We start from the raw sequence: 20,330 nt of genomic DNA, 5'->3' as shown, positions 1-20,330 counted from the left end.
AAAAGTGTCTCCCACAAACCACTAATGTTGCTCATTTTCAAGGAAGTCAAAGAATCTTAATGTGATCACTGTGACAGACAGAATGAACATTGGAAAAAACACAATTTTGACATTACTAATACTGCAAGTCCTCTAAGCAAGAGAACCAAAACTTTCTTGAATGGTTTGCTTGCATGACATGCCTTCTTGTAAAATGGGAATAAGGCGCAGGCATTCATAAAAGAAAGAAAAAGGAAAGTGTCATGAAGATAAGATGGCAGGCTTGTTCCCTGCCTCGTTTCATTTCGCCATGACTAGTTCTGTTAAAGTAGGAGGGAGGAGGGGTTGGTTATCTTAAGACATCTCATCTTCTTCTAAATGTATCATTTGCATGAACATGATATAGAGAAAATCTTTATTTATTTGATTTGATGTATGTGGAAATAAAACCCAATGAGAAAGATCAGACCTAGGGTACTTCTAACTTTGAAACTCACATCATTGCAATAAAAGCAGATAAGTACAATAACTGATCATACTGATAACTCAAGTCCTGAACTAATGTAAAAGGACAGAAAAGGTGGAATTTCTTAAATTAGTAGCACAACAGTACAGTTCTTCAAAGCCTTTAACATTTTTAACATTTTATTATTTCTGTTACTGAAATAAATACTTATTTTATCCCTTCTCATGAACTAGTAACCTTTTAGATTGTTTTCAGTAACACCTGGAATACATTTTTTATTTCAGAATGAGCACCATCATAATTTTTCTGTTTTAAACACTGTTTTTCAAATCATATAGTTTTTTGTCTGCTTGCTGTTTTTAACAAAGACTCATTAAGAAAGATATTCTTTTGAAGTCTTAGAAACCAGTATAGGATGTTTTTATGGCGAGATTTCCAAAGAAATACTGACTCTATTCTGTTCTGTGTTCTGTAGCATGTAGTGAATTTTAAAAGGGAAGATCATGAGAAAGATGGTAGTGTGAGTTCCTGAAACAGTTGTCTCTGAATAAACTTGTAAATAAAAGCATTGATATATGTGATGGTCACAACTCTCTCCTCTCTGCAGGTTCACAATTCTTGTTATGTTGCTACAGACCTACAGTCACTCCATGGGCCTGAATAAATGCCAGCTTTCTCTTTGTGTAACAGAGCAAAGATAGCACTGACCATTCAAATTTTAATGTTCTGAATGGTAAACCTCAGAGAAAATATTGACAAAGACATAGGTAAACATTGCAAAGTTCCCTTACCAGCCACACACCAGAACTGGAGCTTTATGTCCTCAGTTCCTCTAGCATGGGTATACATGATGCTTCAAGTCCTGCAGTTCTATAAAACCAGATCACCTCCTCCTTGCTCTATTTTAATGTCTCCACAGAAGCCTCACTCTTCCCTTAAAAATTCCTCCTCCCAGGAGATATTGAGTTAATGGAAATTAGTGAGTCAATGATGGCATAAGTGAATTGAGGAGACACCCATCCTTCATTTTCTGGCCTTCTCTTAGTCCTGGTTGAGACCTTTCTGCTCTAGCCATCTCAGCACCTACAGAGTGTTTCAAGCACAGTCTGGGGACTCAGTCTTCCAAGCTTTACTCTTCCATGGGTGTGACATGAGGGGGATTCATGAAGAGCCACAAAATTAAAGAAACCATAAAACATGGGTTTTCCATAAGGCAGGATAAGGGAGCTGTGAAGAAAGGTAAGGTTTGTCATGCACTGAGCTCTGTTTTGGGCTTTCAGTGGAGACACAATCATCAACAAGAAAAGGCAGCTGTAGTTGCCATGGCCTTGTTATAATTAATAAGAGTTTGCCTATGGGAAAATTGTTTTTCCTGAGAATTAATGACTCGCTCTACTCTTGAAAACATAAAAAAGGATTAAGTTGGTGCACCTCTGCAGAGGCAACATATGCTCAGATCTAACCTTTTATTTGTGGTGTCATCAGTTCCTATTATGCAGGGCTTCTAAGAGCTGATCAGCTCAACAGTGCTTTTGACTGAACTGTGTCGATCATACAAGTGCAACATTTAAAAAAAAAAAACAAAAAACAACAAACCAAACACCATACCTGGCAACAGTATCTCTGTGTCACTGTTCATTAACAATATTGCATTAGCAGATGGCTTTATGTGGCTTAGCATACAACATAGCGAATGGATATGACAGTTTTCAGGACAGAGGAAGCACTGCATAAATACAGCGTATCACTTTAACAAACATAGGATCTTCAAAACTCTGGCAATATTATAAAAATAAGAATGAGATTTCATATGCAATTAAATACAAAAAAACCCTGGACTTAAGTATTTACTGTACAATAATTCCTGATAGTGCTTTGCAGAACTGAATTTATTTACAATATTCTCTAAAGATCTGTTTCACTCAAAGCTAGAAGCATGAAGGAAAATAGAGAAAACAGAGATGCTACTTTAAGGCAAATACTGTCATATCCAATGTCAAGATTTAAGTGGCTTACAACCATTCATAAAATTCTTATTTTGGCCAAGCTTATTTTTCTGTTACAGTACCAAAGTCAAGAGGCCTGTTTTTTAAGAAGGAGGAAATGGCAGCTGTTTCCCATGGATGGATCGTGTAGATGCCTACACATGGATTCGCAAAGCAGCCTTAAGCAGACTTCTATGACAAGCTCAGTCAATACTTTCATTTAATTTATACAGAAGCAGCAGGATCCAGTATAAAATAATTGCTTTATACTTATGCTTTTAAACAATAGGTTTCAATGTTTTTTATGTTCCAATTATCTTTCACACCCAAATCTGCTTTTGACAGGAGCTGGGAATTAACTGCTGTCATTTAACAGTACTACTAATCATAACACAATTGTACCCTGTGTGGCCTCTGACATCTGTTTGATCCTCCTGCAGCTTTTGACTATGAGAGGGAATAGCCCTGAACTTAAGATAATTGAAAAACAAGATAAATAACAACTTTCTTCCTAACTCTGTCCATTTTTATTACTTCTTCAATTTATCAGATACTTCATTATTATCTTCCACAAATTGGTAATGAGGAATTTTGTAATGACTCCTCATGTAGGGCATTGAGATACCATGGGCATACATACCATCATGTGTAACACTGGAGGCAGCAAGAATGAAGTAATAAAGCAGTCAAAATACACAAGCTTTCAGTCTGAGGGCATTACGCAAATCTCCATTTCATAAAGCTCTGGAATTGCCACCACTCCGAGGAGGTAAGAGGGAAAGATGTGTGTGCCAACGGTATCAGCACGGCAACAGCACCAGTGCTACTGATGCAGAAAGAAAGCACTCCCCTGGGGAGATTTCTTCCAACTGCTTCACACAGTCCTACTCCACGTATCGAACACAGAAAGCAACAAAGCAGCAGCCGATCAGTGCCACCATAGATGCCGAAATCACAGTGACCGCGCTGCCAGCAACGCTAACCAGGAGCCCCAGGCCCACACCGAGAATGATCTGGGCCAGTTGGACCATGCAGGTGAGAGCGGCACAGTCAATGCCCTTCCCCCGCCTGTGTTCTCTGGCTTGTTCCCCATACTGCAGCTTCAGGCTCTGCAAATAAGCACAAAAAAAACCCCAGTGAAATGAGACAGTGCCAGTAACTTGCAGCTCTCAGCCAATGCATTGTCATGACCCCTGGGTGCAGCAAGACAGGCCAACAGCTGTGTGCTTCCCTTCCATTTCTTCTGCTTGTCTGACAGGAGTTACAGAATTCAAACAGAGATTTTACAAGTGATTATGAGTTTGTCAAGCTCCCCTTAATTGTCCTGTTTCTCTATCTGCAATTTTTCCCTCTGTCCCTTTCGTCAAGAAAAGAATCAAAACTTGATCAGAAAAATTAGCCATTTCCTTCAAGTTCTGGTCTATTTGAGCTCTGGCAAACTGACATTTGATAGTATAGGACACTCCATCATGGATAATTTAGCACCAACTCTCATGGTTGAAGGAGAGCCTCAGAGGGATGTTAAGATGAATCATACTATGTCCCGCACACATACAGCTAATTCATTATAATGGAGCACTGTGCTCTGAAGTTATGCCTCAAAGCACATCAAGGAGTTCAGTACTAAAATATAAATGTAATGCTTTTATTGCCGGGGAAAAAAAAACCCAACATAATCTGAAATCAAAAGTCCAGACTAGGATTCTTCTAGACTACCAAAGACCATTGTTAACTGCTGGTTATCTGTATATCTCCAATGATATACATAGCAGAGCAAAAGGCTTCATTTATTATATACAAGCATCTCATATTCAAGTACCCTGTGAGGGTGGTTGATAACTGGAACAGGTTGACCAGAGGGGGTTGTGGAGTCTCTGTCCTTGGAAATATTCAAACCAGAATGGACAAGATCCTGGGCAACCTGATCCAGTGGTGTTGCTTGAGCAGGGAGGTTCGACCACATGACCTCTAGAGGTCCCTTCTAACTTCAGTTATTCTGTGATTCCCTCCAGGAAGGATCTATTCTGTTTCATTGGGAAATTAGGTGATAGTCTATGTATTCATTGCTCTTCTTGTATAAGCTGTTAAATGGAGACGGTTGTATTGTAACAAACAAGAGGTTTCCATTCTGTAGGCTAGCTGTGCTGCTGTCTTCTGGTATTCGAATGCTCTCAACCATTAAGACGCTTTTTGCTTTTCACAAGACCTATTACATCGCCTTTGAGCTGTTACCACACAGAACTCCAAAGTACTGGAGACAAAGAATCTCTTCCTAATCCAGTAGATGAAATTGAATTTGGATCATCAGGAAGAGCAGCATGGAAAAGGAGTTGAAATGGCAGCATTTTAAAAGCCAGCACATGATTCTGGTAGAATGCATAGTGAGGAATATGTCTGCTCTTTGTTCTGGAATGATACATTCTTTTCACCAGAATTATTTCCAATTTTAGACACAATTTTTTTGGAATTATATCTATTTTGCTGGGCTGTGCCCAGTGTTCCTATGTGTTAGTAGTTCTGACCACAATTACATGAATATGTAAATGAATGCCATGTTGCAGTTGATATTTCCTCTTTTTTTCTGTCATCTTGTACATTATAGATTTGAGTTAAAGCTAATTCTATTCATATCAGTTTTAACACAGAATTAGATATCATTTAACATCTGACATAGCAAGTACCATACACCAAAGAAGAGGCAATCAGTTGTCTTACAAGTAACATTTGCATATGTTAGCCTATTAAATATAAAGTCCCATGCGCACTTTAGTGTATTTTGTTTCACTTCTGTCTTGGAACAGCTCTGAATCAGAGCTAGACTACAATTTTGCCTTTACTCCCTCTCTCTGAGTTTGCTGGCCTGAGGTTAAGATTGTGATCTCACCCTAAACTGAGTTCATTCCCTGTCCTTTGTTATATCTTTCTAAAACTCTTCATCATGATCGTTCTCTGTTGGAAGGAACAGAGAAATTAACCGAAAAATTAGGAATCAGTTCTATGAAATATTTAAGCACATTATAATTGAAAGAGTTCTCTTTTATTCATCATTCAGATGGTGAGGCTTAAAAGTTCTACAGAAGAGTAGGACATGTTCTCAAGGACTTGATCTAGCCCTGTGCTGGTCTCAACTACGTTTCCATGTTGTTTTCCAACGGTTCAACATTTCCTTTATTAATTTTTTCAGATAATCCCAGATATAATGAAAACATTTCCCAGGTCCTCCCATCTCTCCTTAATCCTTCTCGTTTCCAGCTCTCTCACTAACTTAAGAGACTTGAGACAACTTTTCCATTAAAGAGCTCAACACTTTACACGACCTGAAGATCCTGCTGTGCCCAGTAACATGATATAAGGAATGCAAACTTTTCCAGATTTTCCTTGGAAACATATTGTGGAGGACCAAAAACCAACCCCAGACATTTCAAGAGCTAATGAGAAAGTGATATATAATTTAATACTGAACTATATAAAACTGTACTTGAATTTCATATCTTTATTAGCTAACCTTTTTTGTAATACTTTGTGGTTAACTAAAAACTCTGCCAGCCTTAACAGTGTGATTATTAACCTTAGGAACTCTGAAGTCAAGCCCTCAGCTAATACAGCTGGAAGGAAGGAGATAAGGATGGTAGCACTTGAAAGCAATGCAAAGTGGAGCCCTGTTATCTGGTTACTGCCTGAACAATTACTGTGATTGGCTTTGTTTCAGCTGTGATAATAAATAATTATTTGTCTTGCTGCAGGACTGTTTGAAGAGCTTAGAGCTGGGACATTAACTTTCTCTGTCAGAAACTTCCCATTCATTACATGTGTCATCATAAATAGTTCGAAATTAAAATTAAAAGCTGCTTACCAGTTCTATTCAGTTTTCTCCCAAAACAGACTAAACAGACCCAACAGATACAATCTTACTCTTCCTTAGACATTGAACTCACCTCTTCTTCCCTGTGATACTCTGCAATGAGGTGAAATGGCACTGTGTACAGTGTGCTGGACATGACCCCAAAGAGTGAACATAGAGCCAGGGTAGAATAGACATTGGGAAACAAGCCAATTAGTCCAGTACCCAATCCAAAAAGTAGATACCCAATGAAATAAAGTCCCTTTAATCCTATGTATGGCAGAAGGATTTTCTGCAGGTCTGTGAAAAGAAAGTGAAAATGCTGATAAGACTAAAACAAAATAGGTCACATTTCATCAGGGAGTTCCTTTAAGGGGTTTTATTTTGTAAAATGCAATGAAGGAGATAATCTTACTGATTTTGGAAGTTGCCTCAAATAATTGTAGGTATAAACTTGCCAAAGAATACCTGCTCTCTGGGGATAGTCTTATTCTGGCATAGCCCAACTCCAGAGTTAACAACCATTCTGGAAGAACGGCCCTCATTGACCACCTCAGATGTTTCTGCTGTCTGATAATAATGCAAACATTTGGCATCACCCTCTGTCTGAGCTGAGAAAGGTGCTACAGAAATGCCTGTAGTTAAGCTCCAAACAGGAAAAGATTTCCCTCAAGCCTCTTCTAGATGCTCAGTTCAGGCCCCAAAATGCTACTCATTTGAGTTTTCAGATCGCAAGTAGTCCTTTTAATCCTTGGTAAGAGCTATGGTGACATCTATCCGGGGAACTGTGCTAGCATATTTACACATAATTTTGGAAAGCAAGGTTCATGCTTCTGGCAAGAACTCCTACTGCATTGTGAAAAAGTTATTTTATGAGGAGTGCATATGGGGAGAGGCCATCAAAGGGACCTCTAGGAACCTACAGCTACAGTACTGCTAGGTGTAAAAGCATCTCAGAATGATGCCCGTGGCATCCATTTTAGTCCAGCATTTAACTTCAGGTTGATTTTCAGTGTTCAGGGTCAGTTCACATGTAGGACAATGCCTTACACCCAAAGTGACCCCTTATCTTGTGGCCAGGAACTGTTCACGTTAAGATATGATTTTTTATCAATGCTGAGAATGTAACATTTCTTAGAGTTTTAATGTGGACAAAAACAGTTAATTTGGGATCGATTTATGTTTTTAGACAATGGCAAATAGAAAACAGTTTAAACATTTTCAAAACAGTGTTAGAGTACATTGTTGGGTACTTACAAGAATAGACTGATGAAGAAATTGCATTGATGCACAACCCCCAGCATCCCATTTCTACTCCTGTTTTGTATGTAAGGTAAAGCGTGGAGTTATGAGGTGCATAAGGACTACCCTGGTATACAACCTGAAAGAGACCACAAAGATCACGGAAGGCAAGGATGGACTACATGTATAGAATACCTCTTCTTACAGGAACAGGGTACCCAACACAGGGCCTCATCCCTACTAGGAGTGATAATTAGCACCTGAGAAATCTGCTAAGCAGTGCCCTAACCATCCCTTCACAGTTCTCCAGGTTTCACATGTGTTTCTCCCAGATTCTCACTTCCCAGGCTCCTCTTCATGTATTACCCTCTGCCTTTTCCTGGAATGTCCACTTTGTGCTGACTCATTTGTTCTTTTTCCTTTGGGTGTCTTATTTCCCACTCTCCTTCTTTCTCCACTTCTGCCTTCTTGCCTTAGCCTTTCTTTCCCTAATTTATCTACAATTAATTTTTTTGGTTTTGCTTTCAGTCTTACCCCAACACATTCATCTTTCTACCCAGTAATTGCATTATTCAGTTCCTTATCTAGGCGAGCAAAACTTTTTCTTTCAGTTGTTCGTATACACTTCAGGAGAAAAAAACCCAACCTCCCTCTCACCTACAGAGACAAAAAGGCAAAGAAATGGGAATACTGCATGGAAACCCCAGAAAAAGGCAAGTGGCAATAAGAGGATTTGTGCCGGAGCATATTTATACCGTGGTAGAAAGGAGGCAGATGGGATCATATAGGCAAGAATCACTGGCAGGGACATGCAGTCTTACTGCCTGGGAATGGCATGGAAAAAGGAGCACTGGGTATCATGAAGGCAAATAACTGCTGGCAGAAAGGACTCAGGGAAAGATTTAAAGACTTATGGCAGGGAGAGCCGTATTTAAGGAGACAAGAGCTTTCAGCTACCAAGTATCTCACTGTGTGCAAAGAACTACAGAGCCTGAGGCCAGGGAAGCTGCAGTGCGGGTGAACAGCTTTGTGCCGACAGTGCCCACCCACCAGGATAAGCCAGCTGCAACCAAGCAACATCAGCATTTACTTTAGTTAGGAAACCTGCCCATCTCGGAGTGGCTTCGAGGCCAAAACAGAGAATGGATGTGTTTGGAACAGCTCTGAGAGCTTCATTTGGAACAGTTAAATAGACGCAAATAGCTTTACAAATAGTAAAAAGTTTTCCCCAAAGGCCCAACAGACTGGCTCAGAACGAGGCCTGAGATCAATTAGCTGTTTTACAAAACTCTCATTGAGCCTTACAGATACAACTGGCTCTGCCACCACTGTCATTTCTTCAGGTTTGTAACACTGTCTCATTTTTTTTTGGTGGTGGAGGAGATGCCGCGAGGAAAGAGATGTAAGAAGATTTTATACTTTTACCTGTCCCATGAAATCCGTAAAGAAGAGCATGTTGGATAGGAAAGCCATCCATCCAAAGAGGTGGCTCACACACAGACAGCGATAGTGGGATGGCATGCTTAAAAGTGTCTTCAAAAGTGATTTAAGGGTCATACGCCTTTGATCCTAAAAGAAAGTATTTAACAATAACACTGTATTGTTTCTCTGAAAGATAATAAAATAGCTGGCAACAAATAAAAAAGACCTCAGCATCTTTTAATTGCTTCTGAAGATTTTTATTTTTTGCTAGGAAGGGTTGCTTGGGTACTGAATGTCCTTCAATATATATTTGATTTGCAGAGCCATTGCTTAATAAAGTCATCTGAAAGATTCACAGAGACTCTGGGAGTGCTGGGGTATATCAGTAAGGATGTAACATTTCTTGCTGGCATAACTAGTAGGATTATTATTTACTTGTAGAAACAAGTGAAAATTTTCCCCCAAAACAGATTCAGTGGAGTTTAAAAAAAAACAAGAAACAAAAATAATTTCTTTACGGGGACAATCAGCTTTACATTGAAAATTTAAATTGGCCACAGAAAAAAGTGAAAATCAAAATCCTTCCTGAGAATTAAAATATATCAATTGTGGAATATGACTTCTGAGACCTTGCTGCCATTCCCTACTATGTGCTAAATTCTCTAGAAAACGTCACCTCTTCTGGCATATCATGAGATTTCCACGTACTGTCCTCCCCTCCGTGAAGCAGGAAAAGACTGTGATACATCAGAATTCTGGCACCCAAAGAACATGAGCTCCAGCACCTGAACACTTCATCGTTTCAAAATCTGGTTCTGGTTAACATACCTCACTGAAATACGAAAAACAGAATTTCTCACCACCTTCAGTGCCCCAGCTTACGTCCCTCCTCCTTGCCTGAGCCCTGTGCCCAAAACCTCTCCCTCAGTTTCTTTTCCAGCCACATTCATCAGATCACTTGTATCAATTGAATTTTTTTTAGTGCAGTAGGTATGCTTGATGTCAGGCATTTGTGACACACAATTCTTACTGCTTTAAAGCTCCTGCATGGTTCTTTGCTTTTAAAGAAAAAAGAAGGTATTATTTTATCTGTGCGTGGTGAAACACTTCCAATTTTCTGTAGTGATGTTTGAAGGCGACAGTGTTGGCTCTGCTCTATAGTCAAGCTGTATGTGGTCTTGAAATGTGGTAGAACTGTAAAAGTTATGTTCATTACTGGAAACCTGAACTTTGTCTTCAGTTTGCTGTAACATAATGAAATTTTTTTCCTTCCTTCCTTCCTTCCTTCCTTCCTTCCTTCCTTCCTTCCTTCCTCCCTCCCTCCCTCCCTCCCTCCCTCCCTTCCTTTTCTACATATTTTTCACAATTCTGCTTTCCTTTGAACTAGGTTATGCTGCAAGCTATTCTGTGAATAATCACCACACATAAAGTTGGAAAATACTTTGCTCTACTGGGAGGTTTTTAATCCTCATAGGAATGCCAAAATTAAAGTTGCTGGTTTTCACCTTCAGCTGCGTATTGTCCAAATCCCTTGGAATTTCTCTTGGCGTCACTGTCTCTTTTAAACAGGGTAAGCTTTCTATTCTTTTACAGTTATAAAAAACAACCAAAAAAATTTCCACATTGACTCATTAGTGTTATTTCAAGGATAATTACTGTTGTTTGACTTGGCTTATTTAATTTGTTCAACTCTTCCACACAGTTCTTTAAAACAGACTTTCCAATCAAAGCGTTAACATGAGGTCAGGGAACCACAAAGGACACTGGTGTAATTACAAACAATAATTTGACAGCTAGATAGAAATGCTTGCTTTCTATTTAAGTATTTTAAAGAGTGGAAATGGAAACTGAAATATTTAATGCACACATTCAATACACACCAACACACAAACCCTACACTAATGTAAACAACATGCTGAAGTCTGGCTCCATTTTAAATGCCTTATCCTTCAACAGCTCACAATACCCAGCAAGTTTCTCTATAAAATCACCACAACTCAATGCCTAAGATGACTCATAAGCATACAGCGGAATCAATATGGCTTGGGTTGTATGGCAGAAGATCCTGAGTAATTTGGCACCAAACTAGAGAACAAAAGATGAATCACTTTGGATGTTTGTTCATACTGTAAAATCTCAATCGTCAAATCTCATTAATAATCATAGTAGCTACTAGCACATAAGGGCATGGTCCTTACTTTAAAAGATACAGGGCCATGATGCCTGCAGCGAAAAAGGAGACACAGAAAAACAGGAAGCCAAACTATTTCTTCAAGGAAGTAATTACAGTAATGAATGAACACAGAAAACATGTGCCACAAGAGACAGACCATTAAGGCAGTGAGTGTCTAGAACTTATACATGCCCAGGCACATCAAAGGAACATGAGACAGATCAAAGCACTGTTAGCCTCAGACAGGCTGTCCAACTAAAAAAATAGAGAGGAGGGCAATGGCACAAGCTTGCCCACAGTGGATGCCAGGGCTTCACCTCGGGTGTCAGACATTAGTGATTCAGTGGAATTAGTTCTTGCCAAGGTAGAGGCTACCCCAATCCATAGTCAGCTCCCCTTGCTTTCACTGTGTCTGCTCTCTCTTCTTCATTTATCTTCCTTTCTTTAGAGCCCACACGGGCCAAGCAGTCAATGACACTCAGCATGTCTGACAACTGGGAGGATGCTCAGAGTGAACAGAGTTGGTGAAGAATGCTGGCTGCTCAGGTCGGCCTATGGTGGGGGAACAGGGACAGCATTGCTGTGTGCTAGCCGTATTCTCCCAACAGACTGTTGCTTTGCTGCCTGCCCCACCCTGTGTTTGCCTGGCATTCTCATCAGGCAGTGTTCATCTTTTATTCTACCTTTGTGTTTTATCTGGTGTAATGATATTTTCCTTTGGGTTAGGGGTACCAATCTGTATTATAATACAAATGATAAATAGTGAAAGATAATAAACCCCCTCTATTTGTAGCTTAAACATAAGTTTAGGTTTCTAACTTGTAACCGTCTGCACATTCTCGGTATTTTTTAACTGCTCTGTCAAGACCTGTATTGGGAATAGACAGGCATAACACCAAGAGATCAGAAGTTAAATTAAAACAGCAAGCAACTGTTTCATCAGTTATTGTTATACTAGGAGTCAAATGTGCACGTTAGCCTTTGTGTACCTATGGTACCATGAGAGTGCAGCGAGGATTTCTAGCACTGAAAGTTGTCAGCGAAACAGTGAAAACAAAAAAATCTGTTCCCAAGACCATTCTAGAAATGTGTTCTCCAGATACTTTTCAGGTAGATTCACCTTTTCCTAGTTGCCTTAGATGGAAGCAATCTGTCATAAAAATGAGGCAGAAACAAAGTAGCAGTGACGATTTGAAAGCACTCGCTATTCTCTCCCACCTAAATGTTCTGCCAAAGACACAGCTACATCATCACTTCAAAATAAAACTAAAACTCCGCAAGCATTGTTGTAGAAGTAGCAATTTTAAACACATCAGTACTGTCAATAAGCCCTCAATGAAATGTTAAGTAGCAGCATAACTGGAATGTTTACCAGACGAGGGAACAAACACTTCATATGTACTACTTGTGTAAGTGTGTGGATTTCCAATAGTAGTCACAGATTTAGATCAAAGATTAATGGTCTGTACTCCTTGTCCACAATGTGAGGTTAATTCTGTCAGGACTAAAGGACAAAGTATGCCGTCTTGACAAAATTCACATGAGGGTGTCAGGGGACTGTCACAGAGCAGAACCCTGAACCTGGTTCTCCCTCATCCCTGCCAAGTGTTCAAAGCATCAGGACTAGTCTGTCTCATCCCTCTTGCTGGAAATACTTCATAAGCGAAAGAGAAAAGCAAGCAGGCTTTCTACTGACCCTGCATCCTAGTGGGGGATTCCTTTTCTGTGTGTGTGAAAGGGCTCTGTTCCAGATAGCTAGGATTAGCTAATTAAAGGGTCTCCAAGGACCGAACTATATGAGTTACAAAACGATCTCCGCACTTACCTCTGTGTGCGACGTATCAGTGCATCTCCCCGGTTTAGCCGCAGCCTTTACTTCAGCACATGTTGATTTTAAGTAACTGTTCTTTATTTCCTCCTCTATGGAGCTATAGTTATAGGATTCAGTCACTTCCAACAATAACTTCGCCTCTTCATTTTCATATCTGAGTGGGACTTCAGGAATACTGTGCAGATGTACGGTAAGGCAGATTAGGAAAACCAGGGCAGCGAAGAAGAAAATCACCTGGAATTCTGATGCCAAGGAAAATCCTAGTACAGTTTGACCCCAATCCATAGCACCTGTCAGGTAACCCAGGGCTCCTCCCAAGCCTATGGGGGTTGGAAAAAAGGAGAAAAAAGATCTACTGGCATTGATAAAATAAACAGTACACAATACCCTCAACATGTGATCCACTCTAGAAATGCCTGAATAATCACTTTCCAGACATTAATCACAAAAAATAGGAATATTGAGCTAATCACATACATGACCAGTTAGCAAAATATCTCTTGAAAAATCTCCTCAGCTCTGGTGGATAGAGGTGTCCAAAAAATGACTGAAGAGATAGAAGCATGGCCCTCCATCTCCTTTCTTGACTCTTTGAGGCTTTACTTTCTTTGAAACAAAATAAAATTCTACTGAAATTTATAGGTTTTTTAAAACTTCATAGAACAAACAAAAATTTCTTTACTTATATTGAGACTACAGTTTTGACTTTGTAAAATGTATTTTGTATAGCTGAATCTAAACAGAAATACTGTCTCCATGTGAAATTAAAAAAAAAAAGAAAAGGAAATAAACCCGAAAGCATTGTTTTGTAGTTATCAAAATCCAAGTAGTACCTCAACACTTGGGAAAAAAACCCAAAATGATCAAATATAAATGTGTAATTCCATATACTGATTTTCATAAAAAAGTTATAATAAAAGATAAAAGGTAAAATGAGAATGCTACCTTGTATCTTGAAGTTAATAAACCCAGCGTTCAGACCGATTTTTAAAAAATTTCTTGGTTTTGTTATTAGCCCGCACAGTTTCAGGAGCACAAGAAAGTGCACACTGTTACATACAGAACAGAGCTCTGGCAGGGGAAGCAGCTTTGTAGAGTCTTGACACCTTGTTAACCAGGTGGCTCTGCAGGACATGGGAGTTAAGCAAGATAGAAGCATTTGAAGGACTTGGAAATATTTCTACTCCTCTGCTTAGTAGAACTGAAGACAATGTATGGTAGAACCATTCTGCCTAACAAAAAGTAACAGAGGTATCAGGACCTATACTTGCTTCATCTACAAAACATGGGATTTTGATTTCAACTGGCCTTTCTGTACTTCTTTCCCTGTTGGGTCTGATTATGGCCCTCCTTCATTGTGTCCTGCTGTATTTTACAGGGGGCTGAGTGTGTCCTTGCTTGTTCTCATGAAGAGCAATTAATAACTTCTGAAGAAAACCTATACTAAATGTTTGCACGGAGTGGATGTTTGATGTCTGGGGTCATCTTTGCATACTGTTTTAACAAAAAACAATCATAATATTGGAATGTAGTCTGCAAGTTGCATGTTGGGTATGTGCATGCTTCCTTCCACTTGTCGTAGTGGTCCTAAGTTTTGTAACAGCAAAGCTATCACGTTTCATGTTCAAACCTTAAACTGAAGACAAACTGGAGAGCAAAACCTTGGAGATATTTAATATAAAAAGAAGGAACTAAATATGGGAAACAGAATAATATCTAAAAGAGAAGCTAAAAAAAGATAAGATTGCTGTCCCTCTAATAGGAGTAGAACAATGAATGATAAATGTAAGTTGTAGGGAATGGATCATAAGATTAGATTTCAGGGAAAACTGTCTAACAACAAGGACAGGAAGTTCCAGAACACACTGCCTTGGCAGGGATACAGAACCCTTATCAAGGGAGGATTTCAAGGACAGGCTAGGTAATTACCCATCAGGAAGGGGTAAGATACTGATCATCTTGCTATACAGGGCACAGGGCCCTGGACCAAATAATGCAATTTGTTCCAGTTTTATTTGATGTGATGTGTCCCACATCCCTTTTCACAACTCAGAACACAAATGAATCAGCTAAATCTGTAGCTCTGAATTTGGAGATCAAGCCTTTTTAGTATCACCCAAGGAAAAACTGCAACCAGAGTTCTGCTGAAGGCAAGAATTTACATAGAGACTCACTCCCCTCTCTGTCCAAACAAGTGATTGTTAAAAATATCATCTGTCAGTTCCTAATGGATAATACTGATTTCATTCCCATGTGGCTTTAAAGTTCCCTTATAATCTGTGTTCCTGGACACAGCTATTTCCTATGTCCAAAACTGGCCTGATGTCAACATCTATTACATCTCCCTCCTCAACTAGAGTAACTGCCACTGAATCTACATGCCTCTGCTCTTGGTATGGCTTCAGAAGCCACAAAAATCTGCATCAACACATGTTGCATGACTTCTCATCTAGTCTGCTTTTTGTCTAGTCCTTTCACAGTGACTGGTCACAGGCATGACTGGAAGTTCCTCCTGATTTGCATTACAGGTATATAGCCTTATGAGTCTTCCCTGTGCATTTTCTCAATACGAGGCTAATGTAGTACGGGTTTCCTTCTGTAACTCAGCGACATTTCAAACACGTATAAAGGCAAACAAAGCTCTTACTTAATTTCCAGGAGCCTGGACTGAACCACTTGGACTTGTTTTGTGGAAGTTGTGAAGCTCTAAATTTTACAAAGAACACCTATTTCTATACAGGAAGGCAGCACATATTGGAACACTGCTGAAGAATGGAAATCAACTCTACTGGTCTGTGCAGCTCTTGCTCTATGTCACATACTGAGTCAAAAATGTTATTTTTATGTGCTATGGCAAGGAAACGAGTTACATCCCTTTATTTTTGCTTCACCAAAACCTGAGAAAAAATCAGAACAAGGTGAATAAAGACTCCCTCACTTTTTAAAATAATTAATTGCTCTTACTTAAATCCTGGCTATGTTGCCGTAAATATTTATGCCTGCAGCCTTCTGCAGCAGAATTCCTGTAGCAGCACTCGGAAGCTGCTGTTCTCTGGAGTAGTGAAAACCTAGCAACAAAAGACTCGTGACTGAAGTGCAGGATCAGATGATCAGTTCATTCAGGATTAGAAACACAGTAAGAATAAAATCCATGCAATTACCTTCCCCTCCTTCAAGAGGCAGGGAGGAAAGAAAGGGATCTGAGTACCTGTAAAGAGGGCGTGGTAATGCAGACCCTTCTCTTTATCCTGATGAGAGCAGACATCAAATAAATATGCTTTGATGGGGCCATCGATAAAATCAGCTGCAAAATCAAAAAGCACTACTCCCAGCATGGTAATGATTATCGCCCACGTCCGCTGATTGTCTCTCCCACCGATGAAAGCTACAAAAAGAGAAACACCCTCATTCTGACAGCAACAGTGCCATGTTCTGCAAAACCACATTTTCTTTTTCCTGGTACCTCCCAATCTAAGCAATGTGTAGTTATGCAGAGAGAGCAGTGATACAAGAATCACATCAGAGCAGGAGGGTAACAATCTGTGTAGCACTGAGCTGTGCTAGATTGACTACTGCCTTGAGTCAGCACAAGTTCAGGGTACTCCAAGGTCCACAATCAAGAGCATCACAAGCCTTATTCTACTCCTTTGGACCTCCATGGCACGCTCTGGTAGCCTAACACATATACATTTTATAGTACTTTTTTGTTTTATTCTATCTGTCCCACCCTTCCATTGTTTTAGATAACTAAGAGCTGACTAACATCTCTTTCTGGGCAAATTAGTACCGGTAATGTTCAACAACAATGATATCCACGAAAAGTTAATAAATCATTCCACAAAAATATACACCTCCCCACTCTGTCAAGTCATAATGACAGCAACAACTTTGCATCAAGACTTTGAGAAGTTACACCTCTAAGCTGAAATATAACAGTATCCAGGGATGGCAGTCCTATTTAATTTTGCATATTCCAGGTGCAACACGGTTCCCAAGGAGTTACGGATTTCTATTTTTCAGCAGCATAACACAGTTCCGAGTCAAGCCAGTGCTCCAATAATTAATGATAAGTATTTTGAATGCTAATCCATCTAAAATGGGCATTAACAGATACTCACTTTGGATGTGTATTACATCACACAAACAATATCAATCATTTAAGTTAACAAGGTAAGTTTTAGTTTGTAAAAACTCCTCTGGGCCTAAGCAGTGCTTTGCATGTATGAATTGATCAGGCAACCATACCAACATACAACACACTGTAATCGCATGCAGAAAATACAAATCACTATGTACAGAGTACATAACATGCATTGTTAGGATTGAATGAAGGTTTCAGTGTTCCCCAGCTTCTTTGATGCAGCTAAGTAACAACATACGCAATTTCAACAGTCCATTTTAGCAGGGAAATAAGGAAGTCCTCTTTTCTTTCTGATTCAAAAGGCTAGGATGAGTTTTGTCTGTCAGCACAGTGCATGCCCCTCACTCACCTGTGATCATCACGTCCCCGTTGAGATACAAAGCCATGCCTAACAGCATTATGATGCCCAGACCCAGAATGTAAGGCCGCCTCCTGCCCCAGCCACAGGTGCAGTGATCACTGGCTGAACCTACCACAGGCTGCAGCACGAAGCCCAGGATAGGGCTGATGAGCCACACCAGGCTGTAGAGGTGCTTGGGCAGCCCTACACTGAGCAGCACCGGCGTGACAAAGGCGGCCTCCACAGCATAGCAGAACTCCCGGCCGAACATTGCCATGCTGTGCATGACCAGTCTTCCCACCGCTCGCTTCTTTGGCACCAGTGCTCCAGTTCTCGTCACAGATTGCAGCAGAGTCTCCTCCATATCTCTGGTCCTGTCCATGCTGGCCTTGGCCACCTCAGAAGGGAGTGGAAGAGCCCTGTAGAAACCCTTTTTCGTTAAGGTCATTGCTCTGGCTACACACAGTGCCCCGGCAAGTCGGTGCTGCCCGCCCTGGCTGACATGGAGCCCAGATCATATGCCGGGTGGGATCAGTCTGTGCTGGGGGAGGGACTCACATACTTTCATGGCTCTGTGATCACAAGTTATGAGAGGAAGGAGGCGGGGAAGCATGTATTAACGTTAGCAGATCTGAGCTCTTGGGCATCTACAAAGCTCCCAACTATCCACAACTAAAGAACTACTGTTTAAGCATGAAGCACACATATAACGGGAACATACATCACATGGGTGAGGCACAGGATTAGCGTGACACAAAGCCATTCCTCTTGTTTCTGTAAGACAGCCGTGACAGCAAGAAACTACAGCTTTCAGCTTTCAGTTCAGCAAACATAAGCACCAGACAGAGTGCGTATTTCCTGTTGATTGAACGGATGGAAAAGAATCTATAATATAGATCTGGAAAAGGATTTTAGTGCACTTCATAAAGGTAAGTAGGTGAGCCTATTGCCCTACAGTGTTAGTGGCACGTAAAAATCCTGACAGAACTGCGTCAAATAGCGACTGGTAAATACTTTTTTTGTATCATCTCCTGTTTGCCACCCTCAATACAACTCATTATTTTCTTGGTTTCTGAAAAACAAAGGACATCAGGATCACTTAGGTTTTTTTTAAACAGTCTTACCTGCCAAGAGACGGCCTTAAAAGAAATCAGTAGTGACATACCAAAACTGCACCTTTCAAGTTAGTGACCTGAGTACGGCAGCTAATTCAATCTATGCTGAATCATAGAATTATAGAACAGTTTAGGTTGGAAGGACCTTTGGAGGCCATCTTGTCCAACCCCCCCTGCAGCGACCAGGGACATCTTCAACTACATCAGGTTGCTCAGAGCCCCGTCCTGCCTGACCTTGAATGTCTCTAGGGATGGGGCATCGACCACCCCTCTGGGCAACCTGTTCCAGCGCTTCACCACCCTTACTGTAAAAAATGTCTTCCTTATATCCAGTCTAAATCTACCCTCCTTTAGTTTCAGACTGTTACACCTTGTCCTGTCACAGCAGGCCTTGCTAAAAAGTCTGTCCCCATCTTTCTTATAGTCCCCCTTTAAGTACTGAAAGGCCACCATAAGGTCTCCCTGCAGCCTTCTCTTCCACAGGCTGAACAACCCCAACTTTCTCAGCATCTCCTCGTAGGAGAGGTGCTCCAGCCCTCGGGTCATTTTTGTGGCCTCCTCTGGACCCGCTCCAACAGCTCCATGTCCTTCCTGTGCTGAGGGCTCCAGGGCTGGATGCAGCACTGCAGGTGGGGTCTCACCAGAGCGGAGCAGAGGGGCAGAATCACCTCCCTCGACCTGCTGGCCAGGCTTCGTTTGATGCAGCCCAGGATACAGTTGGCTTTCTGGGCTGTGAGTGCCCATCATTGGCTCATGTGCAGCTTTTCATCCACCAGTACCCCCAAGTCCTTCTCGGCAGGGCTGCTCTCAACACCTTCATCCCCCAGCCTGTGCTGATACCAGGGGTTGTCCCAGCCCAGGTGCATGACCTTGCACTTGGCCTTGTTGAACCTCATGAGGTTCTCACAGGCCCATGTCTCCAGCTTGTCCAGGTCTCTCTGGATGGCATCACATCCCTCAGGCATGCCAACCACCCTCCTCAGCTTGGTGTCATCTGCAGACTTGCTGAGGGTGCACACACGATCTTGCTGTCTATGTCTTTGATGAAGATATTAAACAGTACTGGTCCCAGTAGGGACCTGAGGTTAACCCCTGAAGTTAACGTAACTCTAAATTTACTTCAGTGATTTGGGGGTCAAAACATATGTGCACTGAAGATTATATTTGACAATGTTTGTTGTTCTCCAACCCAATCAGATCATCTGGCAAATTGACAAATCCTACTGTAAAGGTGTATAACATTCAGTAATTTACATTAGAGTGGTTATCAGCTGGACACTTTAGATACTTTTGCTGACTGTTTATCTAATTTGTCAGGACCCACTAGATAATTCTTGCTTACAGGCAGATGTTTATGTAGTAGAAGCTAAAGGGTTTTTTTAATAGTGGTATTATTGACATTTTGGCATCACACACAAGGTAAACAAACATTCTGACAAAATTACCAAAAATCCCAACCCCTCATATCATAATTCCTGACATGTCAGACTAAAGAAAACTGTACTACGGCCATATAACTAATTATTTTTAAAAGTATGGCGTGTTTTTATGCCTTGAAGGAGACTATTTTAAATGGTGGTTTCATTTTGAAGGAAATTAAAACCACCATGGAGTAACCATTGTTTAAAACCTGTGGAGCTGAGTTGCTTACCATTTTACCAGAGACAGAGGAAAGTATTAATACTTGGCAGCTACTTTAAAAAAATAAATTTCATTCTGAGGTGATTTTCTAGGCAAACTGAAATTCCAAATATAATATAATCTAATCAGGAGACTGCATTAGGAAAATGTAGTC

The 20,330-nt window shown here is 40.6% G+C and overlaps 1 protein-coding gene and 1 long non-coding RNA gene across 2 annotated transcripts; one reads left to right on the top strand and one right to left on the bottom strand.

Annotated features, from left to right (window-relative positions):
- Positions 1-3,314: 3,314 nt before the first annotated feature.
- Positions 3,315-17,986, bottom strand: SLC45A2 (solute carrier family 45 member 2). The gene is made up of 7 exons (XM_075078834.1): positions 17,430-17,986; positions 16,148-16,324; positions 12,934-13,259; positions 8,939-9,082; positions 7,529-7,652; positions 6,366-6,571; positions 3,315-3,539 (listed from the first exon to the last, which is right to left on the bottom strand). Exons 1-7 carry the CDS (start codon positions 17,866-17,868, stop codon positions 3,315-3,317), a joined length of 1,641 nt encoding a protein of 546 aa, XP_074934935.1. The 5' UTR covers positions 17,869-17,986.
- Positions 3,376-6,168, top strand: LOC142050312 (uncharacterized). Its single transcript, XR_012657991.1, has 2 exons — positions 3,376-3,465; positions 6,004-6,168. It is a non-coding gene; the product is annotated as an uncharacterized LOC142050312 (long non-coding RNA).
- Positions 17,987-20,330: the final 2,344 nt, after the last annotated feature.

The sequence above is a fragment of the Phalacrocorax aristotelis genome, chromosome Z, assembly GCF_949628215.1.
Source record: "Phalacrocorax aristotelis chromosome Z, bGulAri2.1, whole genome shotgun sequence".
Lineage (NCBI taxonomy): Eukaryota > Metazoa > Chordata > Aves > Suliformes > Phalacrocoracidae > Phalacrocorax > Phalacrocorax aristotelis.
The sequence above is the reverse complement of the archived record's forward strand: the minus strand, read 5'-3'. Positions and strand labels throughout refer to the sequence as shown.